Below are 23,565 nucleotides of genomic sequence, written 5' to 3'. Positions count from 1 at the left end.
TCATGCTTTTTGTCAGGACCATCAAGACGGCCCAACTACCCGATATTGAAATCGACCCAGCTTTATGATGGTTCAATCACTCTCTCTTCGCTTGGGTTTGGTGGACGGGCTTTTTTCACTTCAAACAGTGGGTCTTACCTTTACAAGGCGCGTTACTAAGCAATAATAATTTCAGATGATATTCGAAGCAAGCGTGTTTTCCACCACCACCGCTTACCAACACATCCTTGGTCTACTCTTTTTGCCTACTTAAAAAAAATAATAGGTTTTTACTGGTACTTTCTTTTAAATGAATTGTCAATTTATTTAACAGACAACTGTTATTTATAACAAAACAAATTGATATTTATAAAATATAGTATATTGTTGCGTAAACATTACTTTTTGTTAAAAAAAATATTAAGCACAAAATATAGTCAGCATGAGATGAAGAATACATCATTATTCAATGTGAAGTGGTTTAGATATATTATTTATTATAAGATGTTTTATAATAAAATAAAGGATGAAGCTCCATTATTAGTAACAAACATTACTTGATAGGTTACTAGTCTAGTAATGCTATATCAATACGTCCTATCATTAAATGGTATGTGTTGTTGTTTCACCAATACCAAACATCCTTTAATGGTTGAACTTTATAGTACTAAAACAACATTTTCCATCATGAAATGGTCAAAGATTGAGGGTCAAAGATTTTCTAACATAGCATGTTTGTTGACCATCATATAATAAAATATCATCTTCCGACATGAAATGATGGAAGTTTGTCAGCCCATCAAAATCCACTAAAATATGATGGGAATTGTTAAATTATAGTTACCATTAAATAATGTTTGGCCATCAAGAAACCAACATAAACCATCAAAATATCTCGATGATCCCATCAAGAATTTTGTCTTGGGTATATAAAAAGGGAACGTTGGTATAAAAATGTACCAGGGTTTCTACTAAATTCCAAAAACAAAAAAATTCTCTGACTTTTCCAATTATATCAAGAAAATTTCAATGAAAATCCAGATCATACTTTATCTATTCTGTGCAATTTTTCATTAGAAAACTTTGATCTTTTTATTTATTTGTAATTCCAAATATTAGACTTTCTGAGCAAAAGAAATATCATCCAATGAGGATGGGAAAAATGCAAAATTTTTATAACAAATAATTGTAAAAGATGTTACAATTATTTAACTCGAATCTCAATAACTGATATTGATAATTCTAGGACTGGTTATTTTACAGGTATGATATAGAAATTTTCCAGGTTTTTTGTAAAAAATTGTAACTTTTCCTGACAATTCAAGGTTTCTCCTGCTCTTCCTGACCCATGGGAGCCCAACGGCATATTAACTAAAAATTGTAGAGCATCTATTAAATATTGTTCTCCAAAAATTAGGACTTTTAGTCAGGGCTTTGTGTCCAAAAATTGGGACTTAGTAGTCAGTCAATTGTAAAATAAACATGCTAACAGTATTTTGTGTTGCGTGAACTTGCGTTTGTAATATTAATTTCTCTGGAACAAAAAAAGGATAAAATTTTTAATAACTATTAAATTGAGTATTTTGCCTGCAACCAGATGATTTCGTGACTTTATGTACAAAAGTATGCAAAAATAAAAGAATATTAAAAAAAAACAGTAATAAAATAGCTTTTATTTCATACTTAAACAAAAAATGGAGGTGAAACAGTAGTTGTAAATGCAACAAATGAAATATGTTCAAACGAAACACGTTTTGGCAGCTTCTGGTATCGTAAAACATAGGTATGGCATAGGGTATCACATTCTTGTACATGCAGGTAAAGAACCATTAGTTATTGTATCATCGTTGTCATAATCCATGTATGGCCTATACCAGAATTTGAACTGCATCAATGGTATTTCATTCACTTCTCGATAAAAAGACAGCTCACACTTCAGCGTCTTGAGCCATCCAGAAATATTTGGGTAAGGTCTAAAGTTATAATCATACGCCTGAAAGATGGAAAACAATGTAGTTTAAATGTAAAAATAGTATATTTTGTAAATGTTGTCTGGTAATAGTAAACGTTATTTTAACTACTACCCAATCCCTTATTTACAATAGCGAGAATAAACAAATATTAAAAAAATTAGTATATTTTTCCATTTTGCAGTTGGAAATGCATTAATATTGTTCCCGTATCTTTTTGTTTCTTTTCTGTGAACTATTATTGAATTAGAATAGAACTATGGATAAATGAAAAAAAAAAAATTTCTTTCCATTTTACTCTTGGAAATGCATTGATCTTGTTACGGTTTCTTTTATTTCGCACTCTGTGAACTATTAATCAATTAGAATGGTACTATTAATAAATAATAATTAATAATAATGATTTTTTAATCTGGTATATTTGTTTAAATATAAAATAATAAAAATAATTTGTAACAATTTGCACTAAAATTAATTAAGAGTGAGAATTCATGAAGCTCTATCTAGAAAGTTTGTAAAATTCATTGCGCAAAAGTCAAAATTATTACTTTTAGCCAAAATTCTTTCTAAGTATTTTTATGGTTTGGGGACGTGCAGGAAAGAAAAAGGGAGCTAGAAGCTTGAATATATAAAAAAATGACTTAAGAATAAGACCTAGAAATAAAAGTAGGTAATTTTTAATGCTTTCTTTCTCTTGAAATTTAAAGAAGTGCCGTAGTTGTTCAGAATTCAATCTAATGTCATGCTCCAGGTTATTTAAAAGTAAACGAAGTAAGCGGTGAGGAGAAATGACTAGCACCACTAGTTCTTTGATTTAGAGTCAGTTTGCGTTGAATGTCAGGTTTTGGAAATAGTTCATTAGTGTAGTTAGTCTAATAAGTTAGTTATCAAATCAACCAGACGTATAAACTGGTTTTATTAAAGCAACAGTTTTTTTTTTTTTTTTTTTTTTTTTTTTTTTTTTTTTACGAAATACCTGAAACAGGAGTTAACATTTTTAAAGAAAGTGCACAAGACTTATCGTGACTTAAAATAAGAGCATTTAGAGACAACATATAAAAGGGTTGCCCGAATGAAAAATAGACAAATATGACAAAACGTCAGAAATATAGTAAGCAATGTTGCAATCCATGGTTATAAATTAAAGTTACTGAGTGCACTGCAGCTTACGTAGAACTGGGTTATTAGTTCTCATGAATGCCTTTAAAGGTAATGTAAAGTCGTGCTGAAATGGATGTGACAAGAACAAAACGCGTACTTGTGTGATTTTCATTGCAAGAATGTAGGCGAAATTCTACTTACTGACAAAATGATGACTGCTAATGCGAATATTGTTCAATACAAATGGCGTAAATTTCTGCGAACATCGCATGGCATGAATATCAGATTTTTCAAGACACGGGGTCAGCAAACACCATGATCTTCCATTAAATTTCTTTTTTTTCTTTCTTTTTTTTTTTTCTTTTTTTTTTTTTTTTTGGAAGAAATAGCTAGAGGCAACAGGAGAGTTAAGCAACTCGTGACATCTGTGCAGCACTTTGAGCAAAGGAACGGTGCAATCACCCTTCTGGCACTAAAAACTGTACTACTTTGCAATGAATTATTCCACTCAAGACACGACTCTACATTCACTTTAAATGCTATCATGTGAAATAATTAATCAGTTACACGCAATCTACATAACCGCCTCATCTTTCTTCATAACCGATGCTGTCTCAACTGTATATCTGATATTATTACTCTTGTCCACTTTTTTTCGGTACTCACAGATTTATAAAATCTGCTTAATTTGATACGAGGAAAGCTTCAACAGGTTTGCTTTTCGAACAGTAAACAAACTGCTTTGTTCTATTGTTATTTTTCAAGCATTGCATGTTAACATTTAAACAATTCATGAATAATTTTTTTGCATGCTCATTTCATTACCAAACTTAGCGAACGCGTTTCTCTTTAAGAGGATGCACTTTTTTTTTATATATCTGCTGCAAAGAAAAAAAAAATACTTTGGCAATAGAAATTTTTTAACACAAAATTTAAATACTGAGTTACTTCATTAAGTCTTAGATTGGTACTTTGCATGATCAGATATTTTGTTAAGATAGAGAAGTTCCGATTTGTTGATTCTTCATGCGTATCATTGGAAAGAAAAAGTTCTCAGAAGTTCAGTTTTTTTTAATTTTTTTTTTTACGCGTATTCGGAATTCGTCATGCTCCATTAACAGACACTAAAGAACAGCTAATATGCCTTTAAAAATCTTTGAAAATACAAAAAGATGTAGCCGTGATCGTATAGTGGTTAGTACATTGCGTTGTGGCCGCAATAACCCAGGTTCGAATCCTGGTCACGGCAATTCTTTTTTATCTTTTTCTTATTTTTTACATTTTTTAAAAATTTAGGCAAAGTTTTCCCAATTTTTTTATGTAGAGCTAAAAAAAATACTTCAACATTGCAAATTTAGGGGGAAATATTTTGCCTACATTAAATAAATTAGCTTTATAATTCTGATGTTTAATTTTTATTTTTATCATTTTTTAATTTTTCAGTCATACAGTAGTTCAATTTTTTTGTTTTACAATAAAAAAACTTTAATATAAAATAATAAAGCGACTGAAATGGGTTAGAATGATAAAATGATCAACTTTTAATATTCAATACAGTTAGTTAAAAAAAAAAAAATTCCGGTTACAATTCAGATATCCGAACTACAAACTAAAAAATATTAATGTATGGCTAGATAATTATTGAAAATTTATCATTATATTTCAATTAGGTTTTGTAATTTTCTTCTGCTTGTCCAGGAATTTGATGAAAATGATTTGTTAAATCCAAATTATTCTATTATTTAAGAAATTGAATGTTTATTTTTAAAGATAAAAATTAAATATGCTCAATGAGTTGGCATAAGATAGAAGGAAAAAAATTATAAACGGAATTACAGGTACCGAAATTATTTTTTGAACACATATTTTTTCAAGTTATCTTGCAAAGGAAATTCGTCATTTTTTTTTACTTCTATTCTTTGAAATTTCATTAGGAAATTAATAATGAAGTAATAGTAGTACTGTAAATCAAATAAATGCCTTTGACTTTTTAAAAGTTAAGCTCCATTTTCTTATCTTGTTCCAATTAACAACAAAACGGTAATCGGGCAACTGCAAAGCGACTGCACAATATTGTAATCTTCTCCCAAAAAGCTATTTTTCAGATATATGATTTCCTTCAAAATAGATTTATTTCCAGTTTTATAGTAGTAGGTGGAGGAAAATTAAAAAGTTAGACATCATAATTATGAAACCTATAGCAATTTCACAGCTATATTTTATTGATGGATGGGCAGTCTATAATTAATAATGAAATGTTGAAACATGCATAACAAATTTCCTAACATTTGAAAACTGAATTATTATCGTATTTAATCCTTTTCTCATCAAAGAAAAATCATTGATGTAATCGGTGGTCTTTTAATATAACAACCTTGAATTAAATGCAGAATAAAATCTATTTTTAGATTCCCTCGACATCTGCCTGACACATTAGCATAGAATTCAAAAAAAGGTTTTATGGTTGCTAAAGTGTTTCGATTTAATTAAAATTCGTTATTATTTCTCACTCTTTCTTTTCCGCTAAGACATTTGAATGCGTAACTCTATGAAAAAGAGCCTTGGCAATAGATTAAATCAATCAATAGTCAATACATGGATTCATTAACTTTCTTTGGCGAAAACTATGCTAACGTACAAATGACATTTCATGAATTTTCTTTGGATTTTTATATAAACAGCGCGCAAAAAAATAAATGGACCACCCTAAATAACTTTTGATCAAGTGAACGGATCTTTATGTTCTAAGACACAATCTTAATGCTTCAAGGCGGTGATCTCTAATATACTAATTAATTAGTGCATACGATATTTCAAGTAATGAAATCATACACAAAAATTTACTTTCTTTGAATAAATATACCTTTTCTTTGACGGATTTGGATTTTTGATCTCCGAAATAAAGGGGGTTGTTGCAATCTGGGAAATATGGCCCCAATAGTTTTGTCAGGAGAGCGGTTTAAAGTTTGAACCTTTTAATTTTAATTTTACTTTTTGCACATATCACAATGCCCCAAGAACTTTTAAAGCGAATCGGCAAAGTTCTACACATAATTGTTAAATTCGATCGTAAAAATGAATCCATTGCCAATTCATTTTTACTTAGCCTTGCGCATTTAAAAGTGTTGGAGGTAAAGAAAGCATTAGAAATAATAACAAATTTTAATTAAAGTGTGCTAATGTGTGCTTCTCTGTGCTAATGTGTTAGACAGAGGTAGAGTGAATCTCTAAAAATAGATTTTATTCTTCGTTCAATTCAATGTTTGGGGATTAAAAGACTGCCAATTAATGATTTTAATATATTGAAAAAGGATTAAATAAGAAAATAATTTAGTTCTTAAATGTTGTGAAATATGGTATGCATATTTCAACATGGCAAATAATTTAATCCAATAGACATTTCGCAAAAATAACAATGTCACGACTGCTGTCTGTTATTACCTCTGCGAGTGAGATGCTAGCCACTATAGATAGATCAGCTAATGTTAAATGTTTGCCAGCAACGTATGGATTTCTCTCCAGGCACTGATCCAGGTATTGTAGAGAATGCTTGTAACTGGTCTCTTTGCCTATGTCCGGAGATTCTCCTCGAAATATCAAGGGATACTGGAAAATGGACAATCAAAATAGTTTTATGACATGGCCTTTAGTTTAATTTTTTTAAAGATTTTACAACGCACACTATTAAAAGATTTGATTCAATGCTGAATCAGAATATAAGTACAATGAACCATAATACAGTGCAAGTTTACTACAACTATAATAAGGTGCTGAATTGAACCATGTTTCCGTACAAGTTGAACCATGTTGACGCATAATCTAGTTAAAGAAATACAATAATTTGGTTCAATGAAGCGTCGTATTTAATTTGCAGCAAATTTGATATTAATTTCATGACATTATGCTATAAAACTACTAACGATGTAGTTTTACCTAACAATGTAGTTACAATGTAGTAGTAATTAAAATAAAATTATCCCTCATTTAACTAAACTTTGGGATAAAGAGAAACTTTGCTCCAAATACTGGTTAAAAATTAACAATGTACTATAATTCAACTAGAAGGATACATGCTTCAAAACAAATTTCTGGCATCAAAACTAATTATTCAAAAACCATCTATCAATAAAAACAGAATTCAATACTCCCTCTGACAACATAAAACTGAGAAGAATTATTAAAACATAAACTATCCTTAAAGTAATTAACAACGTCTTTCATTTTGATAAAAACATTAAAAAAAACATCTACCCAAATTTAATCCAAATGTCTTTAATTAACGTATCAGTTTTCAATTGGATGCCTACAAGCGACGTCATCGTGGCGTTCGTTTATGCCACGATTCAGAAGCAAATCATGTTCGACACACAAGTGAATTTGTTTACAGATTTCAATTAAATCTGAACCAAAATTTGATTTAATAAACCAAATCTAGTAACTGTAACGTTAATCCGCCAAGTACTACCACGTGATTAGGCCCAACCCTGTAATTTAAATTACATGTTTGGATTTAATTACGTATTCTCCGTTTTTAGTTTCAAGTACCTAATTAGGTAATTTTAAGTGACGTTGTTGTAGGTAAATCATGACATTTGTCGATTCAGAAGCCAATCTGGTTCGACACAAACACGTGACTTTGCTTACAGTTGTCTAATCAAATCTGATTTAAGTTATATGGTTAGGCATCATCACATCACTTCTTCTCGAGCTGCAAATACCCAATTGTGCGTTGAAGTTCTACATGAGTTTAATTATTTGAGGACAAATGGCACTAAACGCAAACAGGCAAAATTAATAATGAGGAGTTAACTTTTAAACTTCCGAATATATATCGAAGTCATATTTTCTTAATAGCAACTGTAACTTGCTTTTGGGTACACTAAATATTAATCCCTAAACATTTTTTTAGTTACTCATGGAATGTAAGCATTTTCCGACTATTTTAATGATTTCAATTACGGAGATAACTGATTCAAAAGTAACAACAAAAAAAAAATCAGCATCAATAACGAGAAACAAGTTTTCTTTTATCCTCAAAATGTTCAATATCCTCAAATGTGTTTTTTTCTTTCTTTTAAAATAAAGTTAAAATTGTTGAGCGGAGCAATAATATACTACATCTAAACAAGTTTGGGAAGTTACGTTCTTACGGATCTATTATTGGCTAAGAGCCAAAATGTAACTAAAATTAACGAAATATAATTAATTTACGAAATAAAATTTTACTAGTTTATTCAAGTTTATTCAACATGTCATGTAGTGACACGGTATATTTTTTTGATTCTACCGGAGAAAGATTCTCTATCCATTGAAATTTTTAAATTATAAGTTCTTGATTTTTTTTCTGTCGGGCTTTTAAAATCTATTTCAAGTATTCAAATTACCTATTGTATGCAAAACAAGTGTTGAATATTTTGCGGAATATTTCACTTTTAAAAACGTAGATAGTTGTACTTAGAACCTTAATCGAGAGTTATTTATGCCATAGCCTGCCAGATAAAAATGTACGTTTGTTATCAAATTTTGCGAATTTATGAACGGAAAAAAAATATTTCAACAAGAGATGTTAGCACAAACAGTTGTGTCAACTCTTTATCATTATTTACAACAGGCTTTAAGCAACAGTAAACTCTACTTCAGAAGTTGTAAAGAGATTAAAATCATACATCCGCTCAACTGAACTTAATCTATTCGATAAAAATAGTTCAACTCTTTTGGTTTAGGGAATAAATCGAAAATAGTTTTTTTTTAATCATTTTATAGAGGTTATTTTTTAAATAACTTTGCCTACATATTATCCTTCACCTATTAGACAATTTAAACAAAATATTTAAAATAATTACTAAATTATTTCATAATAATAATAGTTAAAATAACTTAGCCAGCATACCATCTCCTATTGAGAATGCAATTTAAAAGAAATTTGAAATAATAATATAATAATAAAAATAACTTGGCCAACATACTATCGCCTGCTGAGCGTGTCATTAAAAAAATTTTAAATAATGATAATAATATTAATTGAAATAACTTGGATAACATACTATCGCCTGCTGAGCGTGTCATTTAAAAAAATGTAAAATAATGATAATAATATTAATTGAAATAACTTGGCCAACATACTATCGCCTGCTGAGCGTGTCATTAAAAAAAATTTTCAATAATGATAATAATGTTAATTAAAATAACTTGGCCAACATACTATTTCCTGCTGAGCGTGTCAAAAAAATGTAAAATATTGATAATAATAATAATTGAAATAACTTGGCCAACATATTATCTCCTGCTGAGCGAGTGACATTTAAAAAAAAATTAAAATAATGATAATAATAATAATTAAAATAACTTTGCCAACATATTATCTGCTGCTGAGCATGTCATAAAAGTGCAAAATAATGATAATAATAATAATTGAAATAACTTGGCCAACATACTATCTGCTGCTGAGCATGCCATTTAAAATAATAATAGTAATAATAAAATTAAATTTTTCAACAAACTATCCCCTGCTGCTGCCCTGCCATTTAAGAGAAAATGCATGTCATTTATAAGAGATTAAAAAAATAATTATTCTAATATTGTTGACTAATTATCCCCTGCGGAGCAAAATTGCATGTTAAAGTTGAGCTAAGTGTCTCCACACAAGTTATAATGTTAATTAACGTAAAGTGAATTAATACACTGCCGTATTACACATCAAATCTCCTGAAATAGTATTCGTTCTCGTCTACGTCTTTTACTTAACTTAGATTCTTGATTTGTTTATGAATTTTATTGTAACCGTGATATATATTTGTTTCGTATACCTGACCACTTTCATGCATAATTAGTTTCTACTTCCACATGGCTTCGTACCTGTCTGGGTGTTAAGTAAGAAATATATAATGAAAGAATTGAAATCTTAGTGAAAGAATGTAGAATGTGTCACTTAAAGAAATTGATTCTAGACGGGCCTAACTTACTCATAGAATGAAAAAATATGCCCCGTTTCAATCACCAATCAGGATCGAGACACCCACACCATCACTTGAAAGTATCTTATCCTTAATAGTGATTCTGTGTTCATTTGCGTGGGCAGATTAGTCTTATTTTTACTTAAAATTTATTATAAAAATTATAAATGAAACTTTTAAAATGTTAATACAGCCTATTTAAAGCTTATTAATTCTAAAACAATAACTAAATATCTGAATCACAACAAAGTTTTGAAAAATAAAGGCATAAATCACGTGATTATTTCATAATACAACAAAATGAGGACAGTTTTATTTTGAAGCCTTTAATTTTGAGTACTAACTATAATTAAAAACGCGTATTAATAGCATAGAAATATAACAATAAATAATAGATTAAGAAAGGCCGATGAAAATATATTCTGGTAAATATCGTTAAATGAATGATAAATAAGTCAATAACAGTTAAATACTGTTATAACTTTGATTAATGTTACAGCAAACGATATCTAGATCTTTATTATTGATCATATCATGTGACTTATCTGCCCAATGAGAACACATGGAACGATAAGACGCCGATTATCTTTTTAAGACATAAAAGGATCAGTTTAACTTGCATTTTCTCAAATATTATTCTAAATTAAGTTCACTTTTCTATTCTTATTCTTTAATATTTCTTATTCAATAATATTCTAATTTAATATATTTTATTTCCTTTTAAAAAACTTTTTTTCTGACGTCATTTTCAAAATAAAATTTTAAACGCTATTAGGCACAATGGGCAAAGAAAATAACGATAGTTAAAATTGTCAAAAGTCTGTTTTCTGGATAGTTGAATTTATAAAACATTATAGCATTCATACGAACTCAAAATCAATTTTATGAACATATTGTCTTATTCAGAGATATCGAAAATTAAAGTTTCATATTTGACAATAAGCATAAGTTATGGGAAAGCAATCTTAGAAATCAAATTACTATTCACAAGCATATTTTGTATTTTACGCTTGGGAGAAAACATAGGAAAAAAACCTTGAACTACTTAGGACAATCTGGTAAATTCCAGTTCCATGAATATTCTTCGATAGTATATTTTTTACGCTCAACCTTCTCTCTATGAATAATCAATTGAATCAATTTTCCCTTTACATGCATTGAATAAAAAATTTCCCCACCCTTTTTCCTTGCATTATGGAAATTAATTAAGTAACTTACGTAATAAATTAATTAAAAGCATGAGTTATTATTTCATTATTAATAAATTTAATAACTTGCATGTGTATTTCCATTTTAAAAATAATTTTCCGAAGTAGTTTGGGATTCAAAAACAGCTAGTACACTAAATTTGAAAATAATATCCGTTTTTCGAAGAACCCATTAGAGGAAACGTAAAGAATAAAAATGAAATAATACGTTGAAATTCATATATATGCAATATTTATAAAACATTAGAATTTTTAATGACATATTGTGACAAGATATTATTTAAAAAATTCCTTTTTTTCTTGAACAACAATGTATTTTTCACTGATTAAAAAAAAATTCATATGAAATAGATCAGTTTAACCCTGCCCATAGTTTTTAATTTTGATAAAACTTGCTACTTTATACAAATGTCAAGACGGGATGAACCCAAGTTCTGAATATTTATGATCGAAATTTTTTTGTAGCTCAGAGTTTCTGTGATAATGTATTGCGGCATCAACATGGCCAGATAAATTTAAACTGTGAGCTCACCAGACTCCTGTATCTTCATGTCTGTAACTATTCTCTACATTATGAAATATTGTTTGTGCAAGAAATGGTAATTTTAGCTTTTGAATTGTCGGTGATTCTCTGTTTCTTCACTATATTTTACTTTAAAATTTCAATCTTCAACGAAAATTTTTCCTTTCGCTTTTCCTTAGATAAAATCAGCGAAAAATGTTTCCAAAAGTCTATTTACAGGAATTTATTCGTTCCTTTGAGAAATTTAATTTTATCCCACTGAAAGTTTTTAATTCCATTCCATTACTAAATTATTTCTTTGTCTTAACAATGAGAATAAAGTTGGTTGACCAGAGTAGCGGTTCATACGATTCATACGATACGATAATGTGAAAATTTATACCGGGTGTCGCGTAATGATCACGCTAAATACATATTTTAAGAATTCTTGTCAAAAATGAGGTGAAAAAAGTGCTCACCATAACCCTTTGACGCAGACATCGTCGTCTCGTTTATATATATATATATATATATATATATATATATATATATATATATATATATATATATATATATATATATATATATATATATATATATATATATATATATATATATATATATATATATACACAAATTAACATGAAAAACATGAATAAAATAAAAATAAAAAACTAAATGGTAGAGAAACAAGAATGGTATAAGCAAATAGTCGTTGTCAAGACACATCTAATTGCCATAAATAATGCGATATTTCTGAATAAAGAATAATTATCCTAAGATAAAAATTATTCTTTATATGTGTCGATATCGCAAAAAACCTTATTTTGAAAAAAAATCATGAAATAAAAGAAAAATGTAATAGGAAATCAAACTTACCGGCGTGAATTAAAACGCGGTTTAGGTTTAAAAGTACAATAATAAAACAGTTAACAAAAATCGCGAAGATGTAAAATATTGCTTATAGCTTGAATCGAATATAATAAAATTTAAAAAAACATTTGATCGAAGAAGAAGAAAAAAATGTTTAGGTAAAATATTAGTGCTGCCATCTATGAGAAACAATTAGTAAAAAGGTAATAAAATTGAAATAATAATAAAAATGTTTAACGGATTGAATAAATTAGCAGTCTTAAAAAAACAAAAAATAAATAAATAAAAAAATAAAAAAAATATAAATAAATAAATAAATAAATAAAAAAATAAAAATAAAAAAAATTAAAAAAATCATTAATAGGGAAATTAATTTAAAAGTCAGTCTGTCAGGATAGAAAGCCGTTTATAGACCCATCCTTCATTCATAATTTTACAGAATACACATATCCATCTTTCATAGGGTGACTTATTTAAAAATCAGAGCCTGCATACAGGAATAGAAAACCGTTTATAGGTTTTATTCTTCATTCATACAACCTTACATAATTTTAAAGTATACACGTATCACCTGCATTTATCTGGGGTGGTTCTTTACGAACCAGAGCCCATTCCACTTATACAAAAATAAAAAATAATTAAATAAATAAATAAATAAATAAACTGTTTATTATACTGGACAATTAAAATTAAATTAATTTTAAGAGGCTACAAATATTAAAAAGTAACTAAAAAATATTTAACTAATCCAGTATAAAAGGTCATACATCCAAACTATTCCGTCCAGTGGCTTTAGGAATAGTTTATCATAGTTAGTTCCTACCTTGAAAAAATCAGAGCTTATTCTTAAAACAGAAAAATTAAATAAAAATTAAAAATTAATGTACCAAGTTTTTTAAGATTTTTTTAAAATAGAAATTAAGAAATGAACTAGGAAAATGGCTATTAATTAAATCGTTTTTATATATATCAGTATCTAATAAAAACTCGTTATAGTTAGAATTATTCCTGTAAAATCTATGAATTTGATTGGCAATAATATTAGAAAAAACCTTATTGGCTAAGTTAGAGTTGAAATCTATGCATTTTTTAACTGGAAATTTAAATTCATTTCTTTTGTCAAAAAGTTTAAATGTAATATTATTATCTGCATTAATATTAAGAGTCAAATCTAAAAAATTTGCTGAAGAATTACTATTATTTGTTTTATTAAGAATTAATTCATTTGGATAAATATGTTTTGCTAGAATATCGAAATCATTAAAATTAATAACTAATAGATCATCAATGAATCTGAGAAAGAGAGAATCAATTGGAAAATTAACATGTGATTTTACAAATCTATATTCTTGTAGAAAAAGAAAAATATTGCAGATGTTAGTACTAAAATTATTTCCCATGGGAATACCATTAATTTGTTGAAAAAGGTGGTCATTGAAAAGAATATAATTGTTGTTAAGGTTAATATGTACTAGAAAGTTCCAGTTATCTTCATTATATATTCGTATATATATATATATATATATATAAAGAAAAAGGATGAAATTTTATTTAAAAAACCGGAAAAATAAAACCGGGAAAAAAAGATATAATCTTTTCTTCAGCCCACACGATTGTATCCGCAAAACAGTGTCGTGTGAGTTGAAGAAAAGATTATATCTTTTTTTTCCCGGTTTTATTTTTCCGGTTTTTTAAATAAAATTTCATCCTTTTTTTTATATATTATATAAACTGTTGTTTGTTATTTTTCACTTATTATTCCCCCCCCCCTTTTTTTCATATGTCTATACTTTTTCTTTGTTTTATTCTTCATTTTGAACTTATCTGATGAGTTCTGTTTACTTGCTGCTTAAGCGCAATAAATGAAACTTATTGTTTTTCTTAACTTTTTCTTAACTTTCTTCGTGTTTTCTTGTATTTACTTATTTATTATATATATATATATATATATATATATATATATATATATATATATATATATATATATATATATATATATATATATATTATTTTTTTTTCTTTTTTCCTTTTTACATTATGAAAAACAGTCTAATAATTAAAAAAAAAATTACCCGAATTATATTTTTACTAAAGCATAAATTCCAAAAAAAGTAGTTTGAAAAGAAAAGTTTATATTCATACTTTTTTTGTAAATCAAAAACATTTCAATGACGAATAACTGTTTCTCTTACATCTAAATAACTGCAAATAATTGCAAATTTGAAGAAGAAAAAAATATTGTTTGGAAGTGAGCCGTGTTTGGAAGATTTTACATTTTACACACAGAAAAAGGCACCAATATTTCCTGCTGTATTTCATAACCATAAATTATTAAAATACAAAATATAAGATTTTTCACTTATTTTGACTTTAGTGAACACAAAATTATTAAAAAAAAAGCAAGAAAAATATATTTAATAACCATTCTGCATCGAAGAGTTAAGGATCGAGAAGTATTAAATACGCAAAGAAAAAACTAAAGCTTTCGAAATCTAATAGAAATCACTACTGAAAACTGGAAAACTTGTTTCATTTCTGGAGGAAAGAGAAAAATTGAAATCAATCATTAGAAAAACTTCAAGTTTCACCAGGCAATGAAACTGGTTTAAGTCTTTTTCATCTTGCCTTCTTTACTCATGATTCCACAGACTTCAGCGTCAGTTTTGTTATTAATTTTCGCGCTTTATTAATTTAAGATCTCCAGCGTGAACAGTTTATTTGATTTATGTTCTTCTCAGGGTGATTTTAAAAGTCGAAAACTCTGTATATTTCGTAGAGAATTATTAGCTTACAAAAGAAAAAAATGTATGGGTGAATACCATGAATTCTACTTGAGATCTGTAGAGTGTACCTTGATCGAAATTCAACATCATGTCGACGACAGCTCTTTTCTTCGCATCTTTAGGATAAATAGCATTTGAAGGAGAATACTTATTCACTAGGTAGGTCATTATGGCACGACTGGAAGAAAAAGAAAGTTACAGTTAACTGTCTTATTTAGTTCTTTTTGAATCAATGTTTAATATCTAGCACCATCAACTGCAAAATCATGAATGGAGCCGTTCACAAGTAAGTTTCATTAAAGTTATTATTTTATTTATTTATTATTAATGTATTTATTATTAATGTATTCATAAAAGTTATTATTTTATTTCATAACCTTTTCAGTTTCTTCAAAGTTGTGGTTTAAAATTGAAGCAGAAAAAACAACACACTTTTTTATTTTTTATTTTTTGTTACATTTTTGTAATTACTTTGTTAAAGCATGCGCAAACTCTTCAAAATTTGAAATTACTTGTTTCTATGTTTTAATGTTGAATTAGAATTAAAGAAATTTTAATTTAAAATTACATAACATATCATAACATAACGATTGAAGAAGTAAACTTTCATAAATATAATTAGACAAAATAACAGAGCTAAACTATCATAGGAGAAAATCTAGATGGACAAAATCTCATAATCACAAATTTAAAAGTCTTATTGGAAGAAGGTTATTGACTGAATATTTATTAACTAGGAAACAATTTCAACTGATTTAACTCATTTGTTTTATTTTTTTAATCAACTTAAAAAGCTAAAAAAAATCGCAATCAGCTGAAAAAAACAAGATTTAGATTTTTTTTAGATTAAAGATAATTTATACTAAAATACATAACTGAATAATTAATAATTATGTATCATTTTCAGAGAAAAGCGTGCAGTTCCTGTCTTAATTACAAGTATTTTATTAGTAATAAATGGCTAAAATGTAAAAATTCTGCGACTAAAATGTGCTTTAATTTAATCATATGAAAACTTTAATCCTAAAGTAACTCATTAACTTTATTTAATTAAAGTTACGCTTTTAGTTATACATTCCACACGCTACGCACAGATACCATAGTTCAAGCAAACAAAGACTTGAAAACATTTTTTAAAAATAAATTAATTTAGCAATAAGTATTATAATTTAAATCACTATCATATACTGTTAGAAATTTCTTGGGAAAAAAATGGTTAAATAACAGTTTATTTAATTCTAATTTTGCCATATTCAAACAAAACAGTCAAATAACCATAAATAAAATGGAAATCAAACCGTTAACTCTGAGAAAAACCGTTTATTAACCGCTTCTACCTAATACGGTTAAATAACCACAATTTATTCGCACCAACTAAGCCCACCTTAGGAAGCCCCTTGCAACTGTGTCCATATAAATACCGAGAAGGCTAATCTGTCAGTCTCACGATTGACAAAACTGAATTTCGAGTCAAAGCGTTGACACCACAATATTTCCTTCATTCCCTTTAACACATGAATACTTTACAGTGCCCTGCACTCTCCAATGCCTGTTACTTAACGTAAAGCTAAGCTTAGCTGTTGTGCCCAGTTAAATTTCTTTTTGACAGTTTGGAAACCTTGCTAGTTGTAAATGGTAAAAAATCCGTACAGTTTTGTATTCATGGTTTTATAACCATATTAGCTGCAAACGGGTTTAAAACTATAAAGATAGAAATGTTCTTTACAGTAAACTTTAAGGTTAATATAAAGTGCTCATTTGTATAATTTTTCTTTTTACAGATCGATAAATATTTGTTGAAATAATTTTTATAAGATCAAAACTTTTTTTCTTATTTGAATCAATAGGACATAATTTTCAACTAATTGAAGCAAATCTTTTTGTCTTCAACTTCTGCAAAATTGCGTTCGACTCCATAAACGTCGTAATGAGACGAAAAATTAACTTTTCGTAACTGCTCTTCTCTTCGGTAATAAAACTTCTCTATCAAAACTGTAAAAAATTCCAGATCAAATTTCAGTAAAAAGGTATTGGTACTCGGGGTTCGGGTATTTTTTACAGTAAAATCCATTTTAAAAATTACAGTATAATATTTTACCTCAAAAATGGATTTTACTGATGATGAGCCCTAAGTGCTGGTACTTAATACCGTAATTTGATCCGGAATTTTTTTATTGTGTAGAATTGTTTTTAGTATCATTAATAGTCAGTTATACCTTCTTCATAAACTTACTTATTCACTTATTAAATAATTGATTTAACTATAAGTTTGAAAAACTGCAATTTCAAAAGTTATTTAAACATATGATATGGTACCTTTCCCATAGGTAAAATCCATCATCATCAATGGTTGGCACGCAAGATCTTGGATTTATCTTTAAAATGCAAATAAAATTTATAAACAACAAAAATACAGAAAGATAGTTCAATTAAAAATAGTTATAAAAGGCAAATTATTACCTTTAAAAGAGAAGTAAAATTTATACATAAAAAAATTACATAATTATAGTTTTATTCAAAAAAGCTATAATATTATTACTTTTAAATTAATAATTATTACCTTTATAATAATTATTACCTTTAAATTAATAATTATCACCTTTGAATTATAATTAATGCTTTTAAAAATCTAATGAAATCGATAAACAGCGAAATTAAGATTTAATACAATAACTCTATTAAAACAACTATAAAAGTCAAATTATTATCTTCAAAAGGAAAGTAAATTTTGTGAAGAATAAAACTACATTACAGTGATTCTATTAAACAAGTTATAAGTATATTTTAAATAATATTTCGTTTATAAAATAACTTTTAAGAAGTTTCGTTATAAGATAGCCTTTAAGGCAATAACTTTTAAGAAGTTTCGTAATAAGATAGCCTTTAGGGCAATAATTTTTAAGAAGTTTCGCCATAAGATAGCCTTTAGGGCAATAACTTTTAAGAAGTTTCGTAATAAGATAGCATTTAGGGCAATAACTTTTAAGAAGTTTCGTAATAAGATAGCCTTTAGGGCAATAACATTTTCGGAAGTGAGAAGTCTCAAATACATTTGAAATAAATAAATGGTGTTGATTGCACAATCAACTATTTACTTTCCGTGAATTCAGAGACTTTAAAAATTAAAAAAAATAGGCATTTAAAATAATTGATTATTTAACCCTTTTAGGGGCAATGATATAAAAAAATTTTCTATTTGTTTTTGACAATAATAAAAGTCACTAATATTGCAATAATTTTTATTTTCTTAAACATATATTTTTAAATCAACTTCTCCAAGCTTTGAAAAAAATAAATATAGAGCAAATTGTTCCAAAAAATGTTCCTAAAAAAATCACAATTCTTATGGCTTCTCTTGATACAAATTTTTGTTAAAATATTTTTAACTCACAATGGGCTGAAGAGATAAGATGAAATTTATAAACAAGAGATCTTCCTTTTTATAAAGTTTCTTTTTTCTCTTAATTTATTTTTTTCCACAATCACAGTTAATTAATTTTTTTATAATATTGTTAAGGTAATTGTTTATATAATTACTAGAATAAAAGATATTGTTTTGTTTAAGCAAAGTATGACTTTCATATTTTTTCTCTTTTCATCTGAAAATTAAAAATAAAAATTATAACTCTTATAATATAAGGTTAAAAGACCAGTTCAAATAAATAGAACATCCGAATTTTATATTTCCGCCACATATTTTATGAGTAAATATAGGATTTAAAAACTTTTTTTATGTGTAAATAAAAGATTGTTTTCAAGCATGTGAAAAACCTAATCATTGGAGTAAAGTGGATTCACATTGGAATAAATTGGGTTCACATTGAAAAAGATATCATATTAGAGTAAATGTTATTCAATGTGATACCTTTTTTCCCCCGTTTATTGTACATATTCCTATGATGTAAGTTTAAATTAGAATTATAAGAATGGAGTGCCCAAGATTATTTTCACCCAAAATGGCGTAATAAACATTTACAGTTAGCCTCCACTGCAATAAAGTAAAAGTAATGAAAAATGCCTTAATTTTTTTAGGAAATAATTTTATAAGTAGAAAATTTTTGAAATTGTTCTCAATTGTTTCACAATAATTTTACAATTTGTTGTTGCTGAATCCGTGATAAAGAATAATGTATTTTTTTTACTTATTATGAAAGAATTACTATTATTTACATAATTAAAAGCTTATACATGGGCGTAATAATTTTGATTTTGCTTATAAATGAATATAAAAATATTAAAATTTAATCGAAATCATTTCTATTCATATTATTTATAAATACTTTTTATCAATACGTACATGCTACGATTTATATAAAAGATAAATAGTGCTTATAATTGAATGTATTGATTATGATTTAAATAAAAAACGCTTATATATGAAAGTAGAAATGCGTTTAATTTCAACCGAATTATGCAGAAATGTAATTTCTATTCATTTTAAATATGAATACTTTTTGTTGATGCACACATATATGTAAAACGGTATGTTATAATTTATATTGATGCTTGGTGAAGCCTATAAGTTATTGTTATTGCTAAGATTAACATTAGAAAAATATTTCTATGTACTTATTATGATTTACTTTTGAAAAAAAGTATTATGAGTGAACATAAAATTTCTTTACCTAATCCTCGGTATATTAATATTTTATGTAAATTCATATACAACGGAAATATCATTTAAGTAAAAAAAATGAAGCAGAAATATTATTAAATAAATCTGCGAAATTAACTACCTTTAATAATACATGAATTAAAAAAGGGAAAAAAATTAATTAACTACCTTCAAAAATTCCTGATGTTTTTGAGGATTCCCTATCACAATATTCTCCTCTCTAAGCTCCGCTTGGATTCCTAGATATTTAATTGTCATCAACACAGCCCTGCAAGGAGGACTTATTTCCATCATATATAACACAAGAACCATCTTTCATTACGAAATAAATCAACCGTCAATAAACCAAAAATCGTCACAAATATAAACGAAGAACACGAAGCGCTGTTGTGAGTTAAAATAAAATCCCAGATGTAACGAAACCAAATAGAAACAAACCTCGTGGTGTGAAAAAAGTATTCTGTCGCATTAGAAAGCAGTAATCCCTAACGAGATGTTGAAATTTCCCTCACAACATGATTTATTTTTCCCACGATAAAGGCGGATCAAAAATTGTTATCTAGTTTGGCCATGCAAACAATTACGTTTTATTGAAATGAATAAAGATGTTGGATTTCGTACGTTAACTCAAACTTTACATTCTGACTCAACCGGTTATTTGATTTTATTAGTATGACAATTGTCGCATGGAAGCTGCTAGTTTAAACAGATGCGTGACACTTAACATCTGCCACCTTGAACGGATGGAAAATTTTCACAGTTTTCTTGGTCATTAATATAAATATTAATTTAAAACACGTTTCAAAATCAAACTTCTCTGATTTTCAGGAATAAATATAGTCTGAAAAATTCGAAAATATTCATTCTATAGAATAATGATAGTTTACATAAACAACAACTGATATTAAAAAATAATAATCTCGTTCATGAAGTACAATTTTATATTCAGACTCAACGGTTTTTGAATTTTATTTTATTAACACGGAAATTGATAATATAAACAGGTGAGTCGTTCACCTTTTCAAACGGATTTGTTGTAAATGAAGATAAATATTAATTTAAAGTACTTGTTCAAAATCAAGCTGCTTTTATTTCCCATAATAATTATTGTCAACATCAGAAAAATTCGAGAATATTCATTTTCAAGAATGATCATTTTATACATAAACAACTATGCATCATTGAATTGAATAACATTAATTTTGTTCATACACTTTAATATTCTGACTTAACAGGTTTTTTTATAATTTTTTTTTTTTACGTAGAAGTTTCTAATTTAATCACAAGCGTAATGCCAAACAACTGTCACCTTTATAGATACAAACCTTTCTCTGTTTTGTTGGTAATGAATATGAATATTAATATAAAACATAATTCAATTTTTTTCTTCTTATTTATAAGAATATTAAAAGAAAGAGAAGAATATATATAAGAATTATAAAAGAATACATATAAGAATTATAAAAGAATATATATCAAGAAATTTTTTTATTTAAGAGAATAATTGTCTATGAAAAGTTAAAAAAACATTTATTTTAAAGAGTAATTATTGTATATATTAACAACTACGCTTTATTGAAAAGAAATTTTTTTTTCTTTCATAAACTTAAATTTTTTATTCTGACTTAATATTTTCGTATTAAATTTTCTTCACAGTAGCTGCTAATTTAAATGGATGCGAAATTAAAAGACTATTATAGATTCAGATGGAAATTTTTCTTGGACCTATTGGTAATAAATACAAAATATTAATTATTTAATATATTAATTAATATAAACACGTTTCAATTAATTTAAATAAATAGAAACAAATTTCATGAATAATATTAATTAATTTTAAACGGATTTCAAAGTAAAATTACATAAAAAAAATCAAATAAAATTATCTACATCAGAAATAGAGAATTTCAGCACTAATTATTCAAATTATTAGTAACAATACGTGTGAATGGAATGAAAAAAAATGAATTAATGTCTTGCATTTGCTTATATTAACAGCTTATTTGAATATGTTGAATCAGAATTTAAAATTTAAGCTTATGATCTAAACTCATTTTTTTTAATTTAACTGAAATATATAATTACAAATTCAATAATTATTGCGAAAAAGAAGAATTCTCATTTTTTTTTATTCATATGGCATTCTTATTAGAATACCTAAGAAACAATGATCAAGTTAGTTAAAAAAATAATAATAATAATGAGTGAAATTTAAGTCCACTTAATAATATCATGAAATATTATTGATATTCAGTTATGAAATTTTTTTCCAGCTATTTTGAATCAGTTGTTGAAGAAAAATATTGTTCTTGAAAATAATAGAAGTTTAATTTTGGAAATGTGTTTAAATTAATATTTATATCCGTATCCAACAAAACCGAGGCAACTTCCACGCGAAAACGTCACAGTTTTATAATGTCTAATTTGCTCCAATTAGCAGCTTGTATGAACAGAAAAAAAGAAAATTTGAATCAGAATTTAGAATTTTTTATTTTATTTCAATGAAACGTATAGTTACTAATAAATTTAATAATTATTGCTAAAAAGGAAAATTCTCTATTTTTTTAAAAATTATTCTTGAAAACGAAGCAAATTTTGAAACGAAATGAGTTTTAAATTGATACTTTGTATTCATCACCAATAAGACCAAGAAAAATTTTCCATCGGAAAAGGCGACAATATTTCGCATCCATTTAAATTGGCAGTTGCTGTGAAAAAAATTTAATAAAAAAAAATACTGATTCAGAAAAAAAAATTTAGTTCATGAACAAATTTATTATTTTTCTTTTCAATAACAATTCAATTTCATTTCTATTTCAAAACAAAATTAAATGTCAACAATAAGAAGTAGACTTAAATTTCACACATTATTTTTTTAGAGAATTGTTTCTTGTGTTACGTTGTATTCTAAAAATGCTAATTTAAATTTTAAAAAAAAAATTGAGAATTTTCCCTTTTAGCACTAATTATTCCATTTGTAATTATATATTTCATTGACATAAAAAAATGAATTTCGTTCATACATTAAAATTTTAAATTCTGATTCAACATATTTTTTTTTGTTCACATAAGCTGCTAATTTAAGCAGATGCAAGACATTAAGCAACTGTGACCTTTTCAAGGGGAAATTTTCTCGATTTTGTTAAGAACGAATATAAATAATAACATAAACACTTTTCAAAATCAAACTTCTTTATATTTTCAAGAACAATATTTTTCATCTGAAATTTATTCAAAATATCAGAAAACAAAAATTTCACAACTCAGGAACAATTTCACAATATGAAGTAAATTTTTTTAATACTATTGCCATTGTTTCTTGGACTACTGTGTATTCTAAAAATGCCAGTATGAATAAATTGAAAAATGATTTTCAATTTTTTTTTCTTTTTCTTTTGGTGACTATAAAACATTTGAAACTGCATTTACATTTTAAAAATATGCTATAAAATGTGTATATAACACATTAATTAAACACTTCTATGCAATTTTTATGATCCAGTCAAACAGGGTTATCGTTGTATCAACATTATAATGTTTACACAATAAATCATGTCTATGAATTCGTGTTATCCGCGTTA

General features: G+C 26.7%; 1 protein-coding gene and 1 non-coding gene across 2 annotated transcripts; one reads left to right on the top strand and one right to left on the bottom strand.

The window, feature by feature from the left end:
• Positions 1–1,632: 1,632 nt before the first annotated feature.
• Positions 1,633–20,658, bottom strand: LOC107440136 (glutathione S-transferase 1). The gene is made up of 5 exons (XM_016052972.5): positions 20,153–20,658; positions 17,686–17,744; positions 15,406–15,547; positions 6,492–6,656; positions 1,633–1,972 (listed from the first exon to the last, which is right to left on the bottom strand). The coding sequence occupies exons 1-5, from the start codon at positions 20,294–20,296 to the stop codon at positions 1,778–1,780; spliced, it is 705 nt and encodes a 234-aa protein (XP_015908458.3). The 5' UTR covers positions 20,297–20,658; the 3' UTR covers positions 1,633–1,777.
• On the top strand, positions 4,228–4,299 carry TRNAH-GUG (transfer RNA histidin (anticodon GUG)). The gene has a single exon. It is a non-coding gene; the product is annotated as a tRNA-His (tRNA).
• Positions 20,659–23,565: the final 2,907 nt, after the last annotated feature.

Source organism: Parasteatoda tepidariorum, chromosome 6 (assembly GCF_982258835.1).
Source record: "Parasteatoda tepidariorum strain Cologne lab strain chromosome 6, Ptep-v5.0, whole genome shotgun sequence".
Classification (NCBI taxonomy): domain Eukaryota; kingdom Metazoa; phylum Arthropoda; class Arachnida; order Araneae; family Theridiidae; genus Parasteatoda; species Parasteatoda tepidariorum.
The sequence above is the reverse complement of the archived record's forward strand: the minus strand, read 5'-3'. Positions and strand labels throughout refer to the sequence as shown.

What these genes read in the sequence shown, in the direction of transcription:
- LOC107440136 (XM_016052972.5), bottom strand. Translation starts at nt 20,296, where the DNA reads ATGGTTCTTGTGTTATATATGATGGAAATAAGTCCTCCTTGCAGGGCT. An exon ending in AACATCAGGAATTTTTGAAG is followed by an intron (nt 17,745 to 20,152) that starts GTAGTTAATTAA and finishes TGCATTTTAAAG; the next exon opens with ATAAATCCAAGATCTTGCGT. An exon ending in GATCTCAAGTAGAATTCATG is followed by an intron (nt 6,657 to 15,405) that starts GTATTCACCCAT and finishes TCCATTTTCCAG; the next exon opens with TATCCCTTGATATTTCGAGG.